This window comes from Thunnus albacares, chromosome 24, assembly GCF_914725855.1.
Source record: "Thunnus albacares chromosome 24, fThuAlb1.1, whole genome shotgun sequence".
Classification (NCBI taxonomy): domain Eukaryota; kingdom Metazoa; phylum Chordata; class Actinopteri; order Scombriformes; family Scombridae; genus Thunnus; species Thunnus albacares.
This window is the reverse complement of record NC_058129.1, coordinates 5,861,402-5,879,557: the sequence shown is the minus strand read 5'-3', so window position 1 is coordinate 5,879,557 and position 18,156 is coordinate 5,861,402. Positions and strand designations below refer to the sequence as shown.

Sequence of the window (18,156 nt, the reverse complement as noted above, 5' to 3'; positions counted from 1 at the left end):
CCTAATTTTTTGCAACTTCTGTACATTTTATTATTACTCTTACACTTATGATTGCTCCTTTCACTTCAAGTGTTATCCCAAACAAAATGTATCTCTGTTATTTATCATAATATTGTAGTTATTTTATCTGTTTTCAAATTTGTTACTTGTAATACATCATTAGTTAAGTTAAAGGAACAGTTAAATATTTTGGGAAATGTGCTAATTGACTTTCCTGCCAAGACTGAGCTGAGAGGATCGATACCACTCTTATGTCTGTTTGCTAAACATAAAGCTAGAGCCAGCAAGCCATTAGCTTAGCTTAGCATAAAGACTGGAAACAAGAGGACAAAGCTAGCCAAAGCAAACCTCTAAAGCTCACTGATCACTAAATATCTAGTTTGTTTAAACTATACAAAGACCAGAATGGAATGCTAAGCTGTTTCCAGTCTTTATTATTTCATTAAATTTTTAGCTATTACTTTAATAAAAAATATATTACGGATTACAAATGTTAGCTAATCTTTTACCTCTGTCATATGACTGTGTCATGAGAAAGTTACCATAGAAAACATGCAGCTCTAAGTGTATGAATTAGGATATAATTCATCACATTTTCATTCAAATGACTGTACATATACGCATTGATTTATATTATTTGGAGGAGAATACAAATATCAGATATTCTACCACCCGTGAAAGTTGATGCTGATACTGAAATGCACCTCTTAAGCTTTTCAGAAAGCGGTTGAGTATAAATAAAATGTATGATATCTGATAGAGGCAATGCTTTTTAATGCTGATGCAGTCTGACAATATAACAGGACATCCTTCAAAAATGATTAACTTCTTTATGCTGTTCTCATACCACAGCTGACTCGATTATCTGTTACAGTACCAACAGTTTGGACACACCTTCCCATTCACTTGAATGAGAAAGTGAGTCCAAACCTTTGACTGATGCTGTGTATATATGTATTCAGGATACTAACAGCTATTATTCCTTGTGGTTTAAGTATGAGTAAATATATAATTATCACCAGAGGGAGAGAAACAAAAACACCAGTTACATGGTGAGTGTGAGTGTCACTACGAGAGACAGGCAGACTGTGTGTGTCACCTCGGCCTCTTCGGGGAACAGAGCCACGGAGCGTTTGGGGGTCCGGCTCCCCACCACCACCTGGTAGCCGGAGGCCACCAGCCTTCTGGCGAGCGAGCGGGAGAAGTCACCCGTACCCAGGATACCGATCACCGGAGTGCCAGGTTCAGACACGGAGGCTTCGAGGTGTCTGGAGCCTCCTCCTTCGCCTCTGTCTCGTATTAAAGGCCGTGACATTTCATCAAGCATAGTGCACTGACACACAGAGAGAGGGGATAGTGTTATTCTTTTGGTTTATGTGTATTTGCATCCATATTAACTCACCTGGTTCCTACGATGTACAGAAAAAAGAATAAAAAGCAAGAAAAACTTTGTTCTAAAGCCGTAAATCTGCAGTTATGATGTTATTGTTCTTGATAAAATACTACTGTGAATTACACATAAAGATGCTCCTTTTTAGAAGCCAAAACTGGGATTCCTATTATCTCTGTGTCTCTATTGACACGTCCTACATCAGTAACTCGCATTGTCAAAGCAGTGAGTAGCGACCCAATAATAGCATAAGTATAAATGGAGATCACGCACCCTAAATACAGCAGATACATCCGCCTGCGTAGCTAGTACACACAGCTGGCTCAAAAATAGCCGTCATAATATTAATTTCATGCACAATTAACAAGCAAGTGTGACATTTACCCACTGAGTGATTCGATACATCCAACCCGCATGACGTACGGTACTTACATTAGCGGTGGAAATACTTTAAGTGTTGATTTCATTAAAATGCTGCTTTGGTAGTTATCCAGCTTTATGGCGAAGTTACCCGAAAAGCGTGACTATTCATAAATAGTCGTAAATAATGTCACATAATGTATTGAAGCTGGTCGATACGCGATAAAACATTAAATTGACAGAAATTCATATTGAATTTCGCTTCAAAAGCAGAAAAGCAGACTTGAACCACCTTGCTTGTTGTCCTTGGCTGAACTCGTGGAAACTTTTCCTCCGAATAAAGTTACTTTTCTAAACACACAGGGCGACCAAGACAAATAAAGACGTCTCCTTTTAGACAAAATAACAGCTCACATTACATAGTTTAGCTTCTGTCGGTGTTTAAAGCAACGTTATTACTTATTTACAGTTAGTCACTCACCCCGCTTTCTGAGCTGGTGCGCTTCTTCCTGATTAAATGACGCAACTGACCAATCCACGCCCTCGCCACGCCTCCACGTGTGTTCAGAAGATAAAGTAGAGAGAAAGAGAGAGAGCGCGCGAGATCCATGATGAATGTGATCCAGAAAACCACATCAAAACCTGCTCATTACTAGAACAAAACTAACTTTATTTATAAGCTGAGAAAGATAGGGGGGATTGAAGAGACAAAAGGCAATACATGAAAACCATATTAAGTGTGCATGTCTTGACAAGTGGATGGATTATCATGAAATTTAGAGCAGATTCTTATGGTGCCCACATGATGTATTAATGACTTTGATGACCTCCCAGCCTTTCTTTTCCTCCACTGCCACCATGAGGTTGACATCTGTGGTTTTTAGTGACAAAAAACAACAAATATTGGATGTGTTGCCATGAAATTTGGTTCAGACATCCCCCCTGACATGAATTAGAATAACTATTATGATCACTCGATCATCAGGTTGAAATGTTAATGTGTCCAATGCTTTGGTTTATGAGCAAATACCAGAAAAATGAATGACATTCCCATGTCTGTAGATACTCATTATTATTTCAATGGTTTTAGTTTATCTCCTGAATCATTTGTCATTCTGTTGCAAAAAGAAGAAGAAGGTTTAATAATTCTCATATTCTCTCATTGTGACCAGGTTTTTAACAGCATTTTCCCCTCTTTTCTCCATCTGCAGCTGTTGAACTGGTGTATTTGATAAACTGGCCCTGGGATTACAATGAAAAAGCAAAAGCAAAACCGTGTCAAAAAGATGTCTGACCACAGGTTACGCACTGTCAACATGACTTCATCATGTCTGCCTTTGCCACTTGCAAAAGGTTGAATCCCCCCGGCTCGCATTGCTGCATCAGTGCCACACTCAAACACACACACACACACACACACGTCCATGCATGCATGCTCTCCTACCTTCTCTTTCATGCTCTCTATCTCTCTCTGTTATGGCTTCATGTTTGTTTACCGAGCTTAAGGTCACAGTCCCTGACATATATATCTGATTTTTGAGATTTTTCATTCAGAGGTATCGATTACTGGCGTCTCCAGGTGTGGTAACCCATTAATCTTATGAGTCAAATCAATTGCAGCTATTCTGATCCAGTGAAAAACAGATTTCAGCTCACAACTCTCCCTAAAATAAGCCCGATGATCTGGAGTGAAAATGTTAAACTTGAAATTAGTAGATTGCAGGGTGTCTTAACCTTTTCTGGCTTTCGATCACTGTTTCCAGGCATATTTAATCATGACTGATGATATTTAAATGGCTTCGATGTGAACTATTGCGGCACAGAAGCAAAGACACGGTCATAAACGGTTAGTCAGAGACAGACAGGTACAGCTGTGTTAACATCTGACAGGACGTCACTGTCAGAACGTTACGTACAGGAAGGCATTTTCTTTCCGCGCTTTCAAGGACGGAGGTGTCTTCAGTGCCCTTCATCAGGGATTAGGGTCACATGTTGAGACAGGGGCTGATGTTGCAAGTTCTCATCGCCGTCTTGCTGTGGCTCAATTAGGGTTTAGTACATAAAGTGTGACATTTTAGTCTGAATTAATACAGTATGCTCTGCTAATCTGAAACGAATATAATTACAGTGTTTCACCTATAATTCACCCAGTAATGAAACCACAGTTATATAAAAGCTTTTATATACGCTGTTCTGGTTCCTGCTGGTCACCATGTGTAGAGGTTTATCAAATTAGAGGCTCGTCATCCTTTTTGTCTTCTTCTTGAAAGAACAGTTTGACTCTGTCTGTATACTAAATATGCCAGGAGAAAATTATGGCTCTGTCCATACGTATTAGGATTAAAGGGGTAATATTTAAATTCAGCATTCAATTCAGATATAAGGTAGAATTTAAGGGATTCAGGGTTTGTTTTGAAGTTGTTGTAATATTAAACTTATGTTTAACTTATAGGGAATGTAGAGGAGATGGTCAGGATTAAAGGATTACTTTGTCATTTTGGGAAATATACTTATTCATTTTCTTGCTGAGAGTTAGATGAGAAGATTGATACCAGTGTGGCATCAAAAATGCAAAAAAAGCGAATAAGAACAATTCCTGCATATTTCCCTCTATGATATTAAACAAAAGGAGTCAGAAAACATTCTCCATGTTTCAGTTTTCTACCCAATTACACACAGTTTAACGTCTGAAATCAGCTAATGATGGTCTGATTCATTTGTCACACCGTATGGTTTGTGTGCATGACGCAGCAGTCCACTAACATGCAGCGTGATTAGAAGCGTGGCATTGCCGCAGGGCGGGATCAGCTCAGTAGCAGCGGTGCATAATGTGGACAGTGTGTCGTGCGTGGCTCAACATAGCCTAAAGATACAGTTCACTGTACTAATCCTGAGTAAAGGTCATTTCTGCAGTCATGTAGCAGTGTACTGTGCTCTGTTTGTCTTCCTGCATGCTTATTTTTAAGGGCTTGTTTTGCATATGGTTATTGCTTTGTCATTTGAAAATATGATACAACAAACTGTATGACATCTCCAGCTTTGCCCGGGCTGTCTCATCCTCAGATATTTACCTCTGTTTCATTTTTGACCCAGCTCTTATGACTCGTCCTGCTCGCTCTCACCTTCAGACATCAGCAGCCCGGCAGGAGCCATGTTCTGGGGAGTCAAAGCTCAGCTGAGCACAGGATGATTTTGCTTGAGGTGTGGAGAGAGCTGGGGGGGGGGGGGGGGGGGGGGGGGGGGGCGCTTCTGCAGTGTGACCGCAGGGCTCCAGCTAAGCCTTGTCTCCGGCCTCTGAAGATTTCTCCACATCGCCTTGAGCTGTAAAGCTTCTGTTGTGGATGGAGGGCCTGTGCTCCAATTCCAGGTGCTTAGTTCCCAACCTACAGTTTTGAAGTATTTTAGCTCCTTCGGGGGAATTTTTGAGCTTGAGGACAAAATCAATAGGCACTTTTATTTTCAGTAAGCAAAGGCTCTCTTTATTGAGTATGTCAAAAGCATATAACTAACCATACAACCAACGAAAGGCATAAATAATAGTCTCATTCAGCGGTTGTGCTCATAAACCACAAACAAGTGCACAGTGGCCTCACTGGAAAAAGGAAACAAAAGAGGCTTAAGTGGTATTAAAGACATCTGTATGCAATAGAGTAATGATTGCCTGTGCGCAGCAATAGAATTTTAATTTGTTGGAGTATCTAAATTCATGGCCCGTGGCTCTCCACCTCGTGAAACAAGACATCAAATACATCCCTGCAGCTGGGGAGCTCGCAGCTGAAGGTGTTGACAGCCGTCTGACTTTTTTTGGTCCATTTCCTGCATGTATTATCTGCTCCCTCTGTGTATGAGTGAAGTGCAGTTGGTCATTTCATGTCACCACAGCGAACCTGCCCTTTAGCCATCTGACCTGACTTTGAAAGGACTCCTCGTGGTCTGAGTCGAATATTTGGTCGTGCATTTAGCTGCAGTTAAGTTTACGCTACTGTTTAAAATGTACCAATGTTGAAAGTACAATTATTTACATCTTTATTTTGGGGTGTCTATTGGATGTGATATATCTGGACATTCACTGTAATGATCTTCTGATTACATATCTAGAACATCTAGCATGCAAATGGATCACATGACCTCAAAATGATTTTTTAAAAAAAAGAAAACTTCAACAATGACTTACATAATATGTTAGATAGGTTAGACATAAATCCAAATCCCTAATTTTATAATTAGGATTAATTGATCTATGTATGAAACCATAATTTCCAATGGAGATGAATAAATAAACTATGCACTAACCATATAATGTATTCCACCCATAAAAACTGACATACACAGCTCTATACCGTTGAGATTTAAAAAATAAATATGCAACAATTTGGCATTTTGAGGTTATGTATAAATATACACATGGATTGATATATTCAGGAATACAGTAACAAATATATTTTTTCTCCATGTAAATATTCAGTGTTCTTTACTGAATTTGCATTTTAAATATTTATTGCCATTTAGAAAAAAAAAAAAACTTAATGCACCTGCTTAACCTTCCTCCTCTTATCAAGGCAGTCAAACCCAAACAGAGCACTTCCTGTTACACATTTTAAAATAAAACTCTTCATCGACAAAGATGTTGCAAATAATCATGTGTCCTGTTAATATTATGGTTACCCTGGTGAAATATTCAGATCATTCACTTAAGTAAAAGTAGCAATATAAAAAATACTACATTACAAGTGTTATTGTTAGTGTTATAGGCCTATTATCATATTAATAGATCATTATTGTTGCACTGTACTTTAATGTAAGGTGCAGTTAATTTTAACCACTTTGTGTCCTGTTGGGTAGTTTACTCTGTCACAATGTATCACCTACTATAACCTGATCTTATGATTTATGTGTAAAATCTTAATCTGGAAAGAAACAGATAAATGTGGTGGAGGAAAAAATGCTAAATGTCCTTAATGTAATGGAGTAGAAGTATGAAGTAGCACCAAATGGAATATTCAAGTAGCCTAAACAAGTAGGCATCATCAAAATACAGTACGGAGTAAATGTATTTAGTTACATGGTGACATCTGACTGCAAATGATATGCAGACATGATGAATGTGATCCAGACAGCAGCCTTAGATTTTAGGGTTATTAAAGCTGTTTTGGTTCTGATCTCCGTGGCCAAACCTCTCTCATCCATTTGAAACAGGCCTAAAGTGTCATGAAACGAAAATACGCACTTAATTTATGTCTTTCTTTTCAAATATTTTCTACATTGCAAAGCGCAACCAGTCTGTAACATACTGCTTTAATTTGTAGGCCAGATCTTCTATCTTCCGGTCCTCTCTTTGTTAACTTTGACAGCTGGACGCAGCTGGTCGCAGCTGTCCGTGCGCTCTCATCCATCCAGCCAAGACGCGCAGCCGCTCCCCGGTCACAGCCGCTGGGGATGCGCACTTAATTAACTTTATCCTTTAGTCTTTTCTCCTCCAGAAAGTCGCTCTGTCCTCTGTCACGATTCCCCTTCAGAGCGGCTCCAAGGATTTTCTGTCGTCCATTGGTCCCCGAACCGCACGGAGGAAGTGGTCGGTGGTCTTTGTGGTGACCGCTGTCGTGATGGTTTTGCTGGCCCTGGCCGTCGCTGTTCCCTTACTGCTGCTGCGCACCTCAGGAGCCTCGGCTCATTACTACGAGATGATGGGCACCTGTCGGATGGTTTGCGACCCGTACAGTCCCAAACCGGGAGGCGCCACCGCCATGAAGGTGATCCAGAACGTGAACGGTGTCGAACCGCAGCCCCCGATGGCGCAAGGGAGCCGCGGGGAGCCGGGGCGACCGGGTAAACCGGGACCTAGGGGCCCGCCGGGAGAACCAGGACCCCCGGGTCCGAGGGGGCCACCGGGAGAGCGCGGCGGCGACAGCAAACTCGGCTTCCCCGCATTAACCGGAGCTGCGGGGGCTGACAACGGAGAAGCAGAAGGTGTGAACTCCTCCAACAGTTTCAGGATCGCTTTTTACGTCGGTCTGAAGAATCCACACGAGGGATATGAGGTGTTAAAGTTTGACGACGTGATTACAAACTTGGGGAACCACTACGATTCGAGCACCGGGAAGTTCACCTGCCATGTGTCCGGGATCTATTTCTTTACCTACCATGTGCTGATGCGGGGAGGAGACGGGACCAGCATGTGGGCCGACCTGTGCAAAAACGGACAGGTAATGTTTCAATTATCAGGAACGTACAAATCACTTGTTCGTGGAAACATTAAGGGGAGCCATTACACTTATGTCAAGAATAAGAACAAGGATACAACAAAGCAACAGATTTGATTCCATTGGGTTTAATATAAAAAAAACATTAGAATGTTCCATACCAGATTATCCGTCAAAATGCGCATTTTACGCACCGAAAGCGCACAACACTGCCGTAGGATTGGTCTTTTATTCTCCTTAACACAAGTTATATAACTACATATTCTTACAATTCATATCTTTAATGAATTCAAGATAACATCAGTGCTATGTTGGTCAAATCCAAACATGTCTGCGTGCCCTGCTTGGCAGTAACACTCATGCGTAAATCCTGTTTGGATTAGTGTTTCCTCTCTGCTGTTTACAGCTCCAGCTGCATGAGTGATTATACATGAGTGTTGCCTTGTCTTAAAATTATGAGTGTCCTTTATAGATGCTGCCAAGCAATAAAATTCTAACTCAGATAAGCATTTGGCTATTTTTTAAAAATTCTTTTCACCTAATTTCCCCAATGTTTCCCTTGGATTTCAGTTTAGAATTAAAGTATTTAAACACCAAATGCTATTTTTGTGACTGCTTTTTCACTAGATTAACTTTTCTCACTTTCTATTTCTATCGTATTCTCTTGTAAAGGAAAAAAAAACCTTATTACAGAGAGTCTTTTCTCCTTTTTTCCAGGTTCGGGCCAGTGCCATAGCTCAGGATGCAGACCAGAACTACGACTACGCCAGCAACAGTGCCGTGATGCACTTGGACTCTGGAGACGAGGTCTATGTGAAACTGGATGGCGGCAAAGCTCACGGGGGCAACAACAACAAGTACAGCACCTTCTCCGGCTTTATCTTATACCCTGACTAAACACCACAGCAGGGCCAAGGACAGTAGTCATCACTGAAAACTGTTTTCATCAAAGTATACGGTCAAATATGTTTCTCTCCTTTTGAAGACAATGCACAAACTGCTTATCTGTTACTGTATGTTCAGAAAGCTGATGTTCCAGGTTTATTTAGAGCATTTACAGCCCACACACCTAACACCCCATAAATGATCTGAGCTGCGACAGCATAATGTCATTCTCATGAAGCACTTGATGCGGTGTGTGACAGCAAAACTAATCTAATGAGATTAAGGTGTAAAATAGGCTTTGGGGAACAATGATTGACATTTATCACCATTACCTGACATTTTATGGCCCAAACAAGTAATTGGAAAAAATAATTGTTAGCTACAGCCCTAATTTCAATAGAACTGGATTCACTCACAGGGGTGAAGTAAACTTGAGTAAAATTTTTCAGGGGAGTTCAACTTTGACACACAAATTTGTGCCATTGAGCGTGAGCAAGCTGACCTATAAGAGAACAGCAAGCCTAAATTGGAAGATGCTATTGTAGCTCATTAGCCATGTCGCACCACCACCTTTTATTCAACCACCTCTGTCGTATAAACTGCTCCACAAAAGAGGAATAGTTTACAGACAGTTATGAAACAGGCATCAATGGTACAAATAGTCTTTTGAATACACTGAGTGAGCTTATTGTCCCGTTAGCGACTGAGCTAATGAGCTTGCTAACTGATGGTTGGCAAGCAGCTAGCTTGGAGAGCATTTTCCCCTCTTCAGTAATTCTTTATTGAATGAAATGCATAAAACAAAAAGCAAGGGGGAGTAAACATCCCTGTTTTCCCAGACGTAATTATGACTTTAAAGTTGATGTGAACGCTATTTACAAGTTGGAAACTCGTAATTACTGGAACTCCGAAATGAAATGAACGCGGCAGTAGTCTGGATGTCACCAGGCTTCTAGAGCTATTTCGGTAAGACGCATGGATGAATTTTGCTTTGCTGATTTCTGGTGTGACCAGGCCTTTACTGTAATAACTAGAATAATGACACTTCTTAGACAAATGGTGTTTCTTGTTTTAAAAGCCCACTCTGCAGTTTTCTTTCTTTTTTTTTCCTAAAGAAAGCACATCATCAGTATTCATGGCAAAAAGCATACAGTACATCCTTCTCCCCATGAGTCACCTGTCATGCACCTTAACTGAGTGAGGTGGACCTGTTTTAGGAGACAGGATCAATAGAAATGGTCTGACGAGGTCAATGAAGGAAGGTAATAGTGCCAAAGCTGACAGACTTCACGTTCTGAATGCAAAAAACTAGTACAGGCCATGTTGTGCTTTAAGTAGTGTTCAATGTTTCAGACAATAACCAATAAACACACATGAAAGATACAAATGGATGTCTTACATCGATACTGAATCTGTTATATTTTGTTCTGCCAATAAATATTGTTTGACAAAAAGTTTGCTTTGTGTGGGAATCTCTGACCAAGTGAGTGAAAGCGATGACACCAGTTTGTAAAAGTCAACGGAACAATTGCCATTTCTACACTTTCAGACCCTTTGGTGTTTCCTGTTTAAACTAATATCATAATATCAGAGCTACATGTTTGTGTGAGCAATCTGTCCGTACATATTTTGTTCCACGCTTGCCTGAAAACTGTTAGATCCAGGGCTTCCTGTCTGAATGTGTTGCATTAGCCTACAGACTGAGGTGTCCTGCGCCACAGCTCACAGGTTCCAGGTGCCTCCCTGAATGTCCTTCGCTCCGCCGTAGCTTGCAGCTAGTTTTAGTCAGGACACCATTCTGCTCTCCAGCGTTTTGTCGTACTGCAAACCACTGTAGCTGCTTTTATTTAACAAGGTGACATTGAGGTCTGTATCGGTAACCTCACGTGTTGTTTAATCTAGTGTTGAACGCTGAAAATCTTCCACTTGTTTCAAATGCCAGTTGGCTTGTTTGAAACTAGAGCTGAAACAATTAGTCTATTCATCAATTACTTCAACAGAAAATTAACTGGCCAATATTTTGATCATTATTATTAATTTCAGTGGTTTATAAGGCAAAAATGCAAAAAAATCTCTGATTCTGGCTTTTCAAAAGTGAGGGTTTGAATCTTTTCTTTGATATATATGATAATAAACTGAATAACTTGAGTTTCAGAGTGTTTATTAGTCATACGAAACAAGCCACTAATGATTTTAACTTGAGCCCTGAGATATGTGTGAGATGTGATTTTGTACATTTTGTCACTTGTGTTTTACATTTCATAGACCAAACAATGAATAGATTAATTAAGAAAAAGTAACTAGTTGCATCCCTACCCAGATAGCATACAGAAATGGGCCACCTCAGGTGATGATGCGGCACTGCTGGCCTTCTTCTGGCCCGGACAATATGGATGTGAGCCTGAGATGACCCACCTGTAAAATAGCAAATATGGCCCAGATATCTCAAATCAAATCTGGGCCTTTTTTGGTAAAGATGCAGTGCTGTCAGGTATGTGTATTCTAGATATGGGCCAGTTCTGGTTTATCTGGTTTGTTCTTAGATGACTTGCTTGTGGCCCAGATCTGTGAAACAGGAGCGGACCACCCAAGTGCCATCATTCCACACAGTATGTGGGCCATATGAAAGTGCTGAAAGTGTCAGGTGTGGGCCACAGATCTGGGCCACAGCAATTTAGCTATCTGGGTAGTGCTAAGTTATCTTATCCTATAAATGAAACTCTAAATTTAAGAAGATGTAACTTTTTAAAAGGACCATTTTTGACATGCATCTCTCAACAGTAACCATTACTTCTGTAACTCACATGCTTTCATTTCAAAGGACAGCAGGATGACTTACCAAAATGCTGTAGGCCTCGGTAAGTTTTCATACTTCATTGAGGTATGCTGATGAAACATAAATGAAATGCTTTATGTCTTCCTCTACAATGAGTCATCCTAGATATTCTCAGATATAAAGCTGAGTGGAAGCTGGTGGCTGCCGGCTCCTGTGTTTCACTTTTGATTAACTTGTACCGAGATTTGCAAATGCTTCCCCAGACTCAAATATTGCTGTAAGCCTTCATTAAGATGATGGCTGTTTTGTGTGTGTTTGATTTTTTCTTTTTGTCTCCATCTCATCCCCACAGGAACACACACAAAACAGCTGTTTACACACCACGCCTGTCAATTTAAATGGAAATCATGGGAAACAAATATTAGCATGTCTGCTTAGATAAATCTCTATTAAGGTGTTGGCTTATTTTCCTGCTCTACAAACTGACTCTGTCCACCTCAGAAGGGATTGTCTTACTCTTAAACTGCTAAAAAAAAAACCCAAAACAACAAAGAGAAAATGGTACAGTTTATGTGCATATATGCAATAATATGTGCAATACAAATGGTAAACAATTTGTGTATGAAGAAAGCGTGTGTGAGCCTATATATTCCTGATTACCTTTGCAGATAGCTGCTTGTAGTTTCCATCTTCATATGTATGTATCATATGTATGTGATGTTTCAGAGTTAGTAGTGTTCATGCAGTTTAGAATGAGTGGGAAACATATGTTTATGCTAACGTAACTGACATTACGTGGTCAAATGTCATTAGCATAATATTTTTTTAATTTTGTAAAATGTGATTTTAAATCTTACGAGTGAACATCATTATTAAACAGCATTTTATAAAGTTTAAACCTTGCTTCGATCTAAACAGGTCATATATTAGCAAGCTAACACAAACTTTCTCAGTTGGTTCAGTTAGCTGTAATAGTTACACCGGGCAGTTACTATAACAACTAATCGCTAACCACGCAGATTTAGTGATGCATAAATCTAAATCTTAGTAAAGTCTAAGTTATGATTAGGTTAAGTTTTAACTTATGAAGAGTTGTGGCTAAAGTACTCAGATCTTTTATTTAAGTAGCAGTACCAAACAAATGTATCAGTGATTTTACAATAAAAATGAAAATCCATTACAAGTAAAGACATTCAAAATATTAAAGTAAGTTAAAAGTATTGTACTTGTTCTGTAGAAAAATGGTATCTGTGACTGATATTATATATGACATTATTAGGTTGTTACTGATGCAACAATGCATAATTAGCATTTTACTGTAACAGCTGGTTGAGGTTTAGCTAGTTTGAACTACTTTAATACAGTTCAGTAGTTTAATCCGATGATTCCCAACCAAGGGGTCGGGCCCCTCCAAAGGGTCACAAGACAAATCTGAATGGTTGTGAGATGATTTATGTGAAGAAAAGAAGAAAAACTTTTATCTTTGCCTATTTTGTGTAATATTGGATAATTTGACCTCCTTGGGCTCTGAACATCTTTGTAAATGAAACCATGTGAGAAGTTTAGAGGGTAAATGTCTCTTTCGTGAAACCGCTAACAACTCTAGATGTCTGAAATGTGAGGGGCCCCAACTACACCCTGCTTTTCTGTAAGGGGCCGCATGCCAAAACAATTAACAACCACTTATCTAATCTATAACAATACATGGTATTTTATTCTGAAAGTGTTTTGGCTCCTGGACTCCATCATTTGTATTATTGTCACTCTGCTATTTTCAGTCCACGCACCTTTATCAAGATGGAGACAGGCATTCCATGTCTGACCAAAGAAATATTAGAAAATAAAACTAGAAAACTAAATCATAAAAGCAGACAATCAATGAAGTGTTTTTTATAAAGCAGAAGGTCTCCTACACACCCCAAAAAATCACACAACAAAAGTTCAGATGTTCAAAAGCTGGTTTACATGACAAAAAATGAACAAATGATCCCCTCAGAGAGATGGAGAAAGTTTAAAGATGACAAGAGTTTGACATTCTTTAAAGATCATTTGAGTATTTTATATTATGAAACTTGAACCAGGCTCACTTTTTGAGAAGATCATTGTTCAGGAAATGTGACGTCATTAGCGGAGGCCTTTTAAAGTGTTTAAAGATCAAAGCATTATGGCCTTGGAAAGGCTCGCAGCCCCCACTGCAGACACATTTAGGATGAAAAGTGGAGCTGCTGACACCAACTGAGACATCAACAGCAGTACGTGTCACTGGCTGCCAGACGGATGCTCTCTCTCTCACAAACACACACACACACACTCACACACACACACACACACACACACGTACACACACACATAAATACAACAACACGATAGATGATCAGGCCGCTCCATCCCCCTAATCTAGGTGACAGTGAGGGATTGCTGACTGACAGACGGAGTAGTGAAATTCTCTGATAGATGAGATAAGTGGGACAAGGCCTCACATACACGCGCACGCACACACACACACACACACACACACACACATATACTATGTTCAAGGGAATGCAGCTTGACAGGCAGCTGAGCAACAGGCATCGTATTGAAGTAATGATAGCATGTGTCGCCAAGCACTCTGGTTGCCTCTGCCAAGCTGTGTGTATGTGTGTGTGATGTGTATGTGTATGTGTGTGTGTGTGTGTGTGTGTGTGTGTGTATGTGTGTGTGTGTACCTGACACCTTCATTATGTAATCTGTGATGATTTTTTAATTCAATTCTGTGGGTACAGAGTCAAATCTAATAAGAGTTCAGAATGCCAACACATACCGGCCTGCTGCCAACCATCAGCCCAAACATGTGTCTCCAGCAGTAAAGAGCAGTCTGCCTCAGTTGATTTCAGCAAAGTGTCTGATTACCAAATTGACATGAAAAATCGCCGCTGACAAGCTTCCTGCTCAGGCAGCCAATCATCAGGACATTTTTAAAACCTCTCCTCATTCTTTCACTCTACCGATTTTCTCCCTGCGATGATTGATCCATGTGTAATGTCCATGCCTGAGATGTAAATGCCAGCGTGGCCTGAGCAAAATATAAAGAGGGACATCTAAAGGGACCTGCCAAGAGGGTAAAAGCCAAATCTGAGAATTATTTACATGAGCTCACACCTAAAAACTCTCTGCTTATTCTCCTCTTTTGTTTGTTTTATAGGTTTTATTCAAGCTAATGTGCTAACAAACCACACAGCTGTGGTCACTATATAAAGTGAATTATAGATGGAATTGTGTGAAGAAGAAGATGTCTGGTGGATTAACTTAATTTGATCATATATTTAAGGAATACACTGATTTTTTAGGGACTGTACAAAAATTATTAGTTGCACATAATGTGTGTGTGGGGGGGAGGGGGAGGGGTCAGAAAAAGGGGAGGCTATTGTAATTTTTCATTTTCGCTCACACAAACAATACAAATTGTTGTAATAATTTGTTTTTGTTATGTATAGTGAACACAAATTGTTCCTTTTATTGAACAAGAAACTGACTACATTCAATTCAACAATCAGTTATCAAAATATATGCTAGGTGCACAATGTGTTTGTTGTTTATTGATCTTGAACAAATTAAAACTATATCAGCTTTACAAACTTTACAATTCAAAAATCGAAATTTGTGTTTGTGTGTTTGTGTCACAAAGTAAACACAAAGCTCTATGTACTTTCAAATAGCCTATGTGTGTGTGTGCAAAATGTCAAATAAGTTGTACACTGAATACAAAAACAAAGAATAGAAATGCTACAGGCCTTAAGTTTGTCTTAACGACAATAGAAAACAAAATCAAACTCAGTTTCTGTATCATTAACGTGACACATTATACAAATCTGCTTTTCTTCTTTCAAAGTGACAAACTGTCCACCTTCGACACTGAGTGGTAAAATACTATATATCATCATCATCATCTTTCTGTTTTTTCCGATATGTATATACTTTATATATTGTAAATGTATGCTAAACATGACTATACAGTACTGTATATGGGAAGTGACAAATTATGTTATTCAACAAATAATAATAATGATCAATAATATTATTCATAATAATAGTAATATTATTCAACAAGTTCTATAAAAAATATTTTCTGTACATCTGTAAGTTATCCTTACAACATATGAAAAAAAATCTTTCCCAAAATGAACTTAAAGAATATATGAACACTCCTGAAGATTTTGCCTCAAAGGAATTTATGCTCAGTGTTATGGTTTGTATGTTGGATGATGATTCAGCCGAATGCTGACTCACTCGATCTGTCAGTCTGTACTTTGAAAATTACATCTCTTCAGTGGATTAATCGGCCAAACAAGGGGAAAGAGGAGGGACAGGGAAAACAGTGAAAGGACTGAAAGACCTTGTCTAGTGCTGATGCGTCTCCAGCAAGTGAGCTAAACAACTTTTATGCTCACTTTGAGGTCATCGGCAGCCAGCAAGCAAAAACAGCTGAAGCAGAGGTTAATGGATGGGTGGGTGCACCTCTCACACCTATCACCCTTTATGAGCATGACGTCAGGAGGGCTTTCAAGCGTGTGAACACCAAGAAAGCAGCAGGACCAGACAGCATCAGTGGGAGGGGTCCTCCAACTATGTGCTGACCAACTAGCACTGCTGTTCACAATGATATTCAGCCTGTCCCTGGCTCAGTCTGTCATACCCACATGCTTCAAGAAGTCCACCATCATTCCTGTGCCCAAGAAAATAAGAGCAGCCTGCCTGAATGACTACAGCCCAGTGGCACTCAACTCTGTAGTGATGAAATGCTTTGAATGGCTGGTCAAGGATTACATCTGCTCCTCACAACCCAGCACACTGGACCCACTACAGTTTGCCTACCGTCCCAATCGATCAAAGGAAGACGCCATAGCACACATCCTCCACACCACCCTTTCTCACCTGGACAAGAAAGGGAACTATGTGAGATTACTGTTCATTGACTAGTTCAGTCAACATCGTAGTTCCCTCTGGGCTCGTCACAAAGATTAAACACCACACTGTGCATGTGGATTCTTGACTTCCTGATGGGCAGACCCCAGGTGGTGAGGGTAGGTGGATACACCTCTTCTATCCTCATCCTTAACACTGGAGCACCTCAGGACTGCGTTTTGAGCCCCCTGCTGTACTCCCTGTACACACATGACTGTGAAGCCACTTTTTACTCCAACACCATCATCAAGTTTGCTGATGACACAGTTGTGGTGGTCCTGATCACAGATCCCAATAAAAAGGCCTACCTGAAGGAAATAGAGGACCTGATCTGCTGATGTCAGGACAATAACCTACTCCTGAAGGTCAGCAAGACCAAGGAGCTGATAGTGGACTTTGGGAAGAAGCAGGGAAGGAACTGTGCTCCCCTTAATTTCAACGGGTCCTCGGTGGAGAGGTTGGACAGCTTCAAGTACCTTGGTGTCCACATCACCAAGGGCCCGACCTGGGCGCTGCATACTGACTCAGTGGTGAGAAAGGCAAGGCAGAGACTGTTTCACCTCAGATGCTTGAGGACATTTGGTGTATCCCCCCAAATACTGAGGAATTTCTACTCCTGCCCCATCGAAAGTGTCCTGATATCATTGCCTGTTACAGGAACAGCACCGAACAGGACCGCAAGGCCCTGCAAAGAGTAGTTCGTTCAGCTGAACATATAATAGGTGGTGCTCTACCCTGCCTAAAGGTTATTTACACCAGGCCCTGCAAGAATAAGGCTAGGAGAATCATTAAGGATCCCAACCACCCGGGTAACGGCCTTTTCTCCCTGCTGCAGTTGGGAAGAAGGTACTGGGTAAACCAGGCCAGCACTGAGAGGCTCAGGATGCCCTCCCAATCATACATATATATTTATTACTATTCCTTTTCTATTTAAACTCTTTCTAATGCACAAATTGAAGGAACTAGTGGGATTACATTTCACTGTGATTGCACGTTAGATGATTACATGTGTGTTTGAACTCAGGGTTAAGACAATACACATAAGACATTAGCGTCCAGATTCATTAACACATCTGTCAAATGCAGCACATGACATCGTGAGTACTTGCACATGTGTCTATCCATTCTTGTGAGAAGTTTATTGTACAGTATTTCGGTGGCCTTATGGGTTTTTTTCTTCACCTCTTTTCATCACTTGTCATCTGTAACACTGGCCTCTTGGATTTCCACTGATTGTATCACTGTCCTCAGAGACATTAAGATGCACTGAATTGTCATTCTTGAATAATGCCAAAGCTTATTGTTGTTGTATGAGACACTTGAAAAGATATAAACCTGAAAAGCAGTGAAAGTGTTTTCATTTGCTTAAAGCTGCTATTTGAATGATTAATAATCAATCAATTGTTTTCTATGTCATTTTCTCTATCCTCAATGTTAATTAGACATATTACTACATACTTTGGGGTTTTGGACAGTTGGTTGGACAAAATGAGATACAACTTGGATTTGGAGAAATTGTCAATCAATCAATGAACCAATTAATAAATGGCTAAAATCTTCTTCTTCATCTTCTTGGCTAAAATAAGACAGGAGCTAGTCTG

At 40.1% G+C, this 18,156-nt stretch overlaps 2 protein-coding genes across 6 annotated transcripts in view; one reads left to right on the top strand and one right to left on the bottom strand.

Annotated features, from left to right (window-relative positions):
• Positions 1 to 18,156, bottom strand: part of LOC122976676 (metalloreductase STEAP3-like) — a 70,305-nt gene that overhangs the window by 6,299 nt on the left and 45,850 nt on the right. Inside the window, exons 1-4 of one of the 5 annotated variants that reach the window (XM_044345293.1) lie at positions 11,675 to 11,723; positions 7,891 to 7,935; positions 2,232 to 2,302; positions 1,100 to 1,333 (exon numbers count right to left, since the gene is read on the bottom strand). In XM_044345293.1, coding sequence (XP_044201228.1) covers positions 1,100 to 1,333; positions 2,232 to 2,302; positions 7,891 to 7,935; positions 11,675 to 11,705 — 381 coding nt within the window. In that variant the 5' untranslated portion in view covers positions 11,706 to 11,723. The other 4 variants (XM_044345294.1, XM_044345296.1, XM_044345297.1 and 1 more) reach the window with 4 other exon arrangements.
• LOC122976680 (complement C1q-like protein 2) lies at positions 4,011 to 10,811 on the top strand. The gene is made up of 2 exons (XM_044345301.1): positions 4,011 to 7,953; positions 8,668 to 10,811. Exons 1-2 carry the CDS (start codon positions 7,354 to 7,356, stop codon positions 8,845 to 8,847), a joined length of 780 nt encoding a protein of 259 aa, XP_044201236.1. The 5' UTR covers positions 4,011 to 7,353; the 3' UTR covers positions 8,848 to 10,811.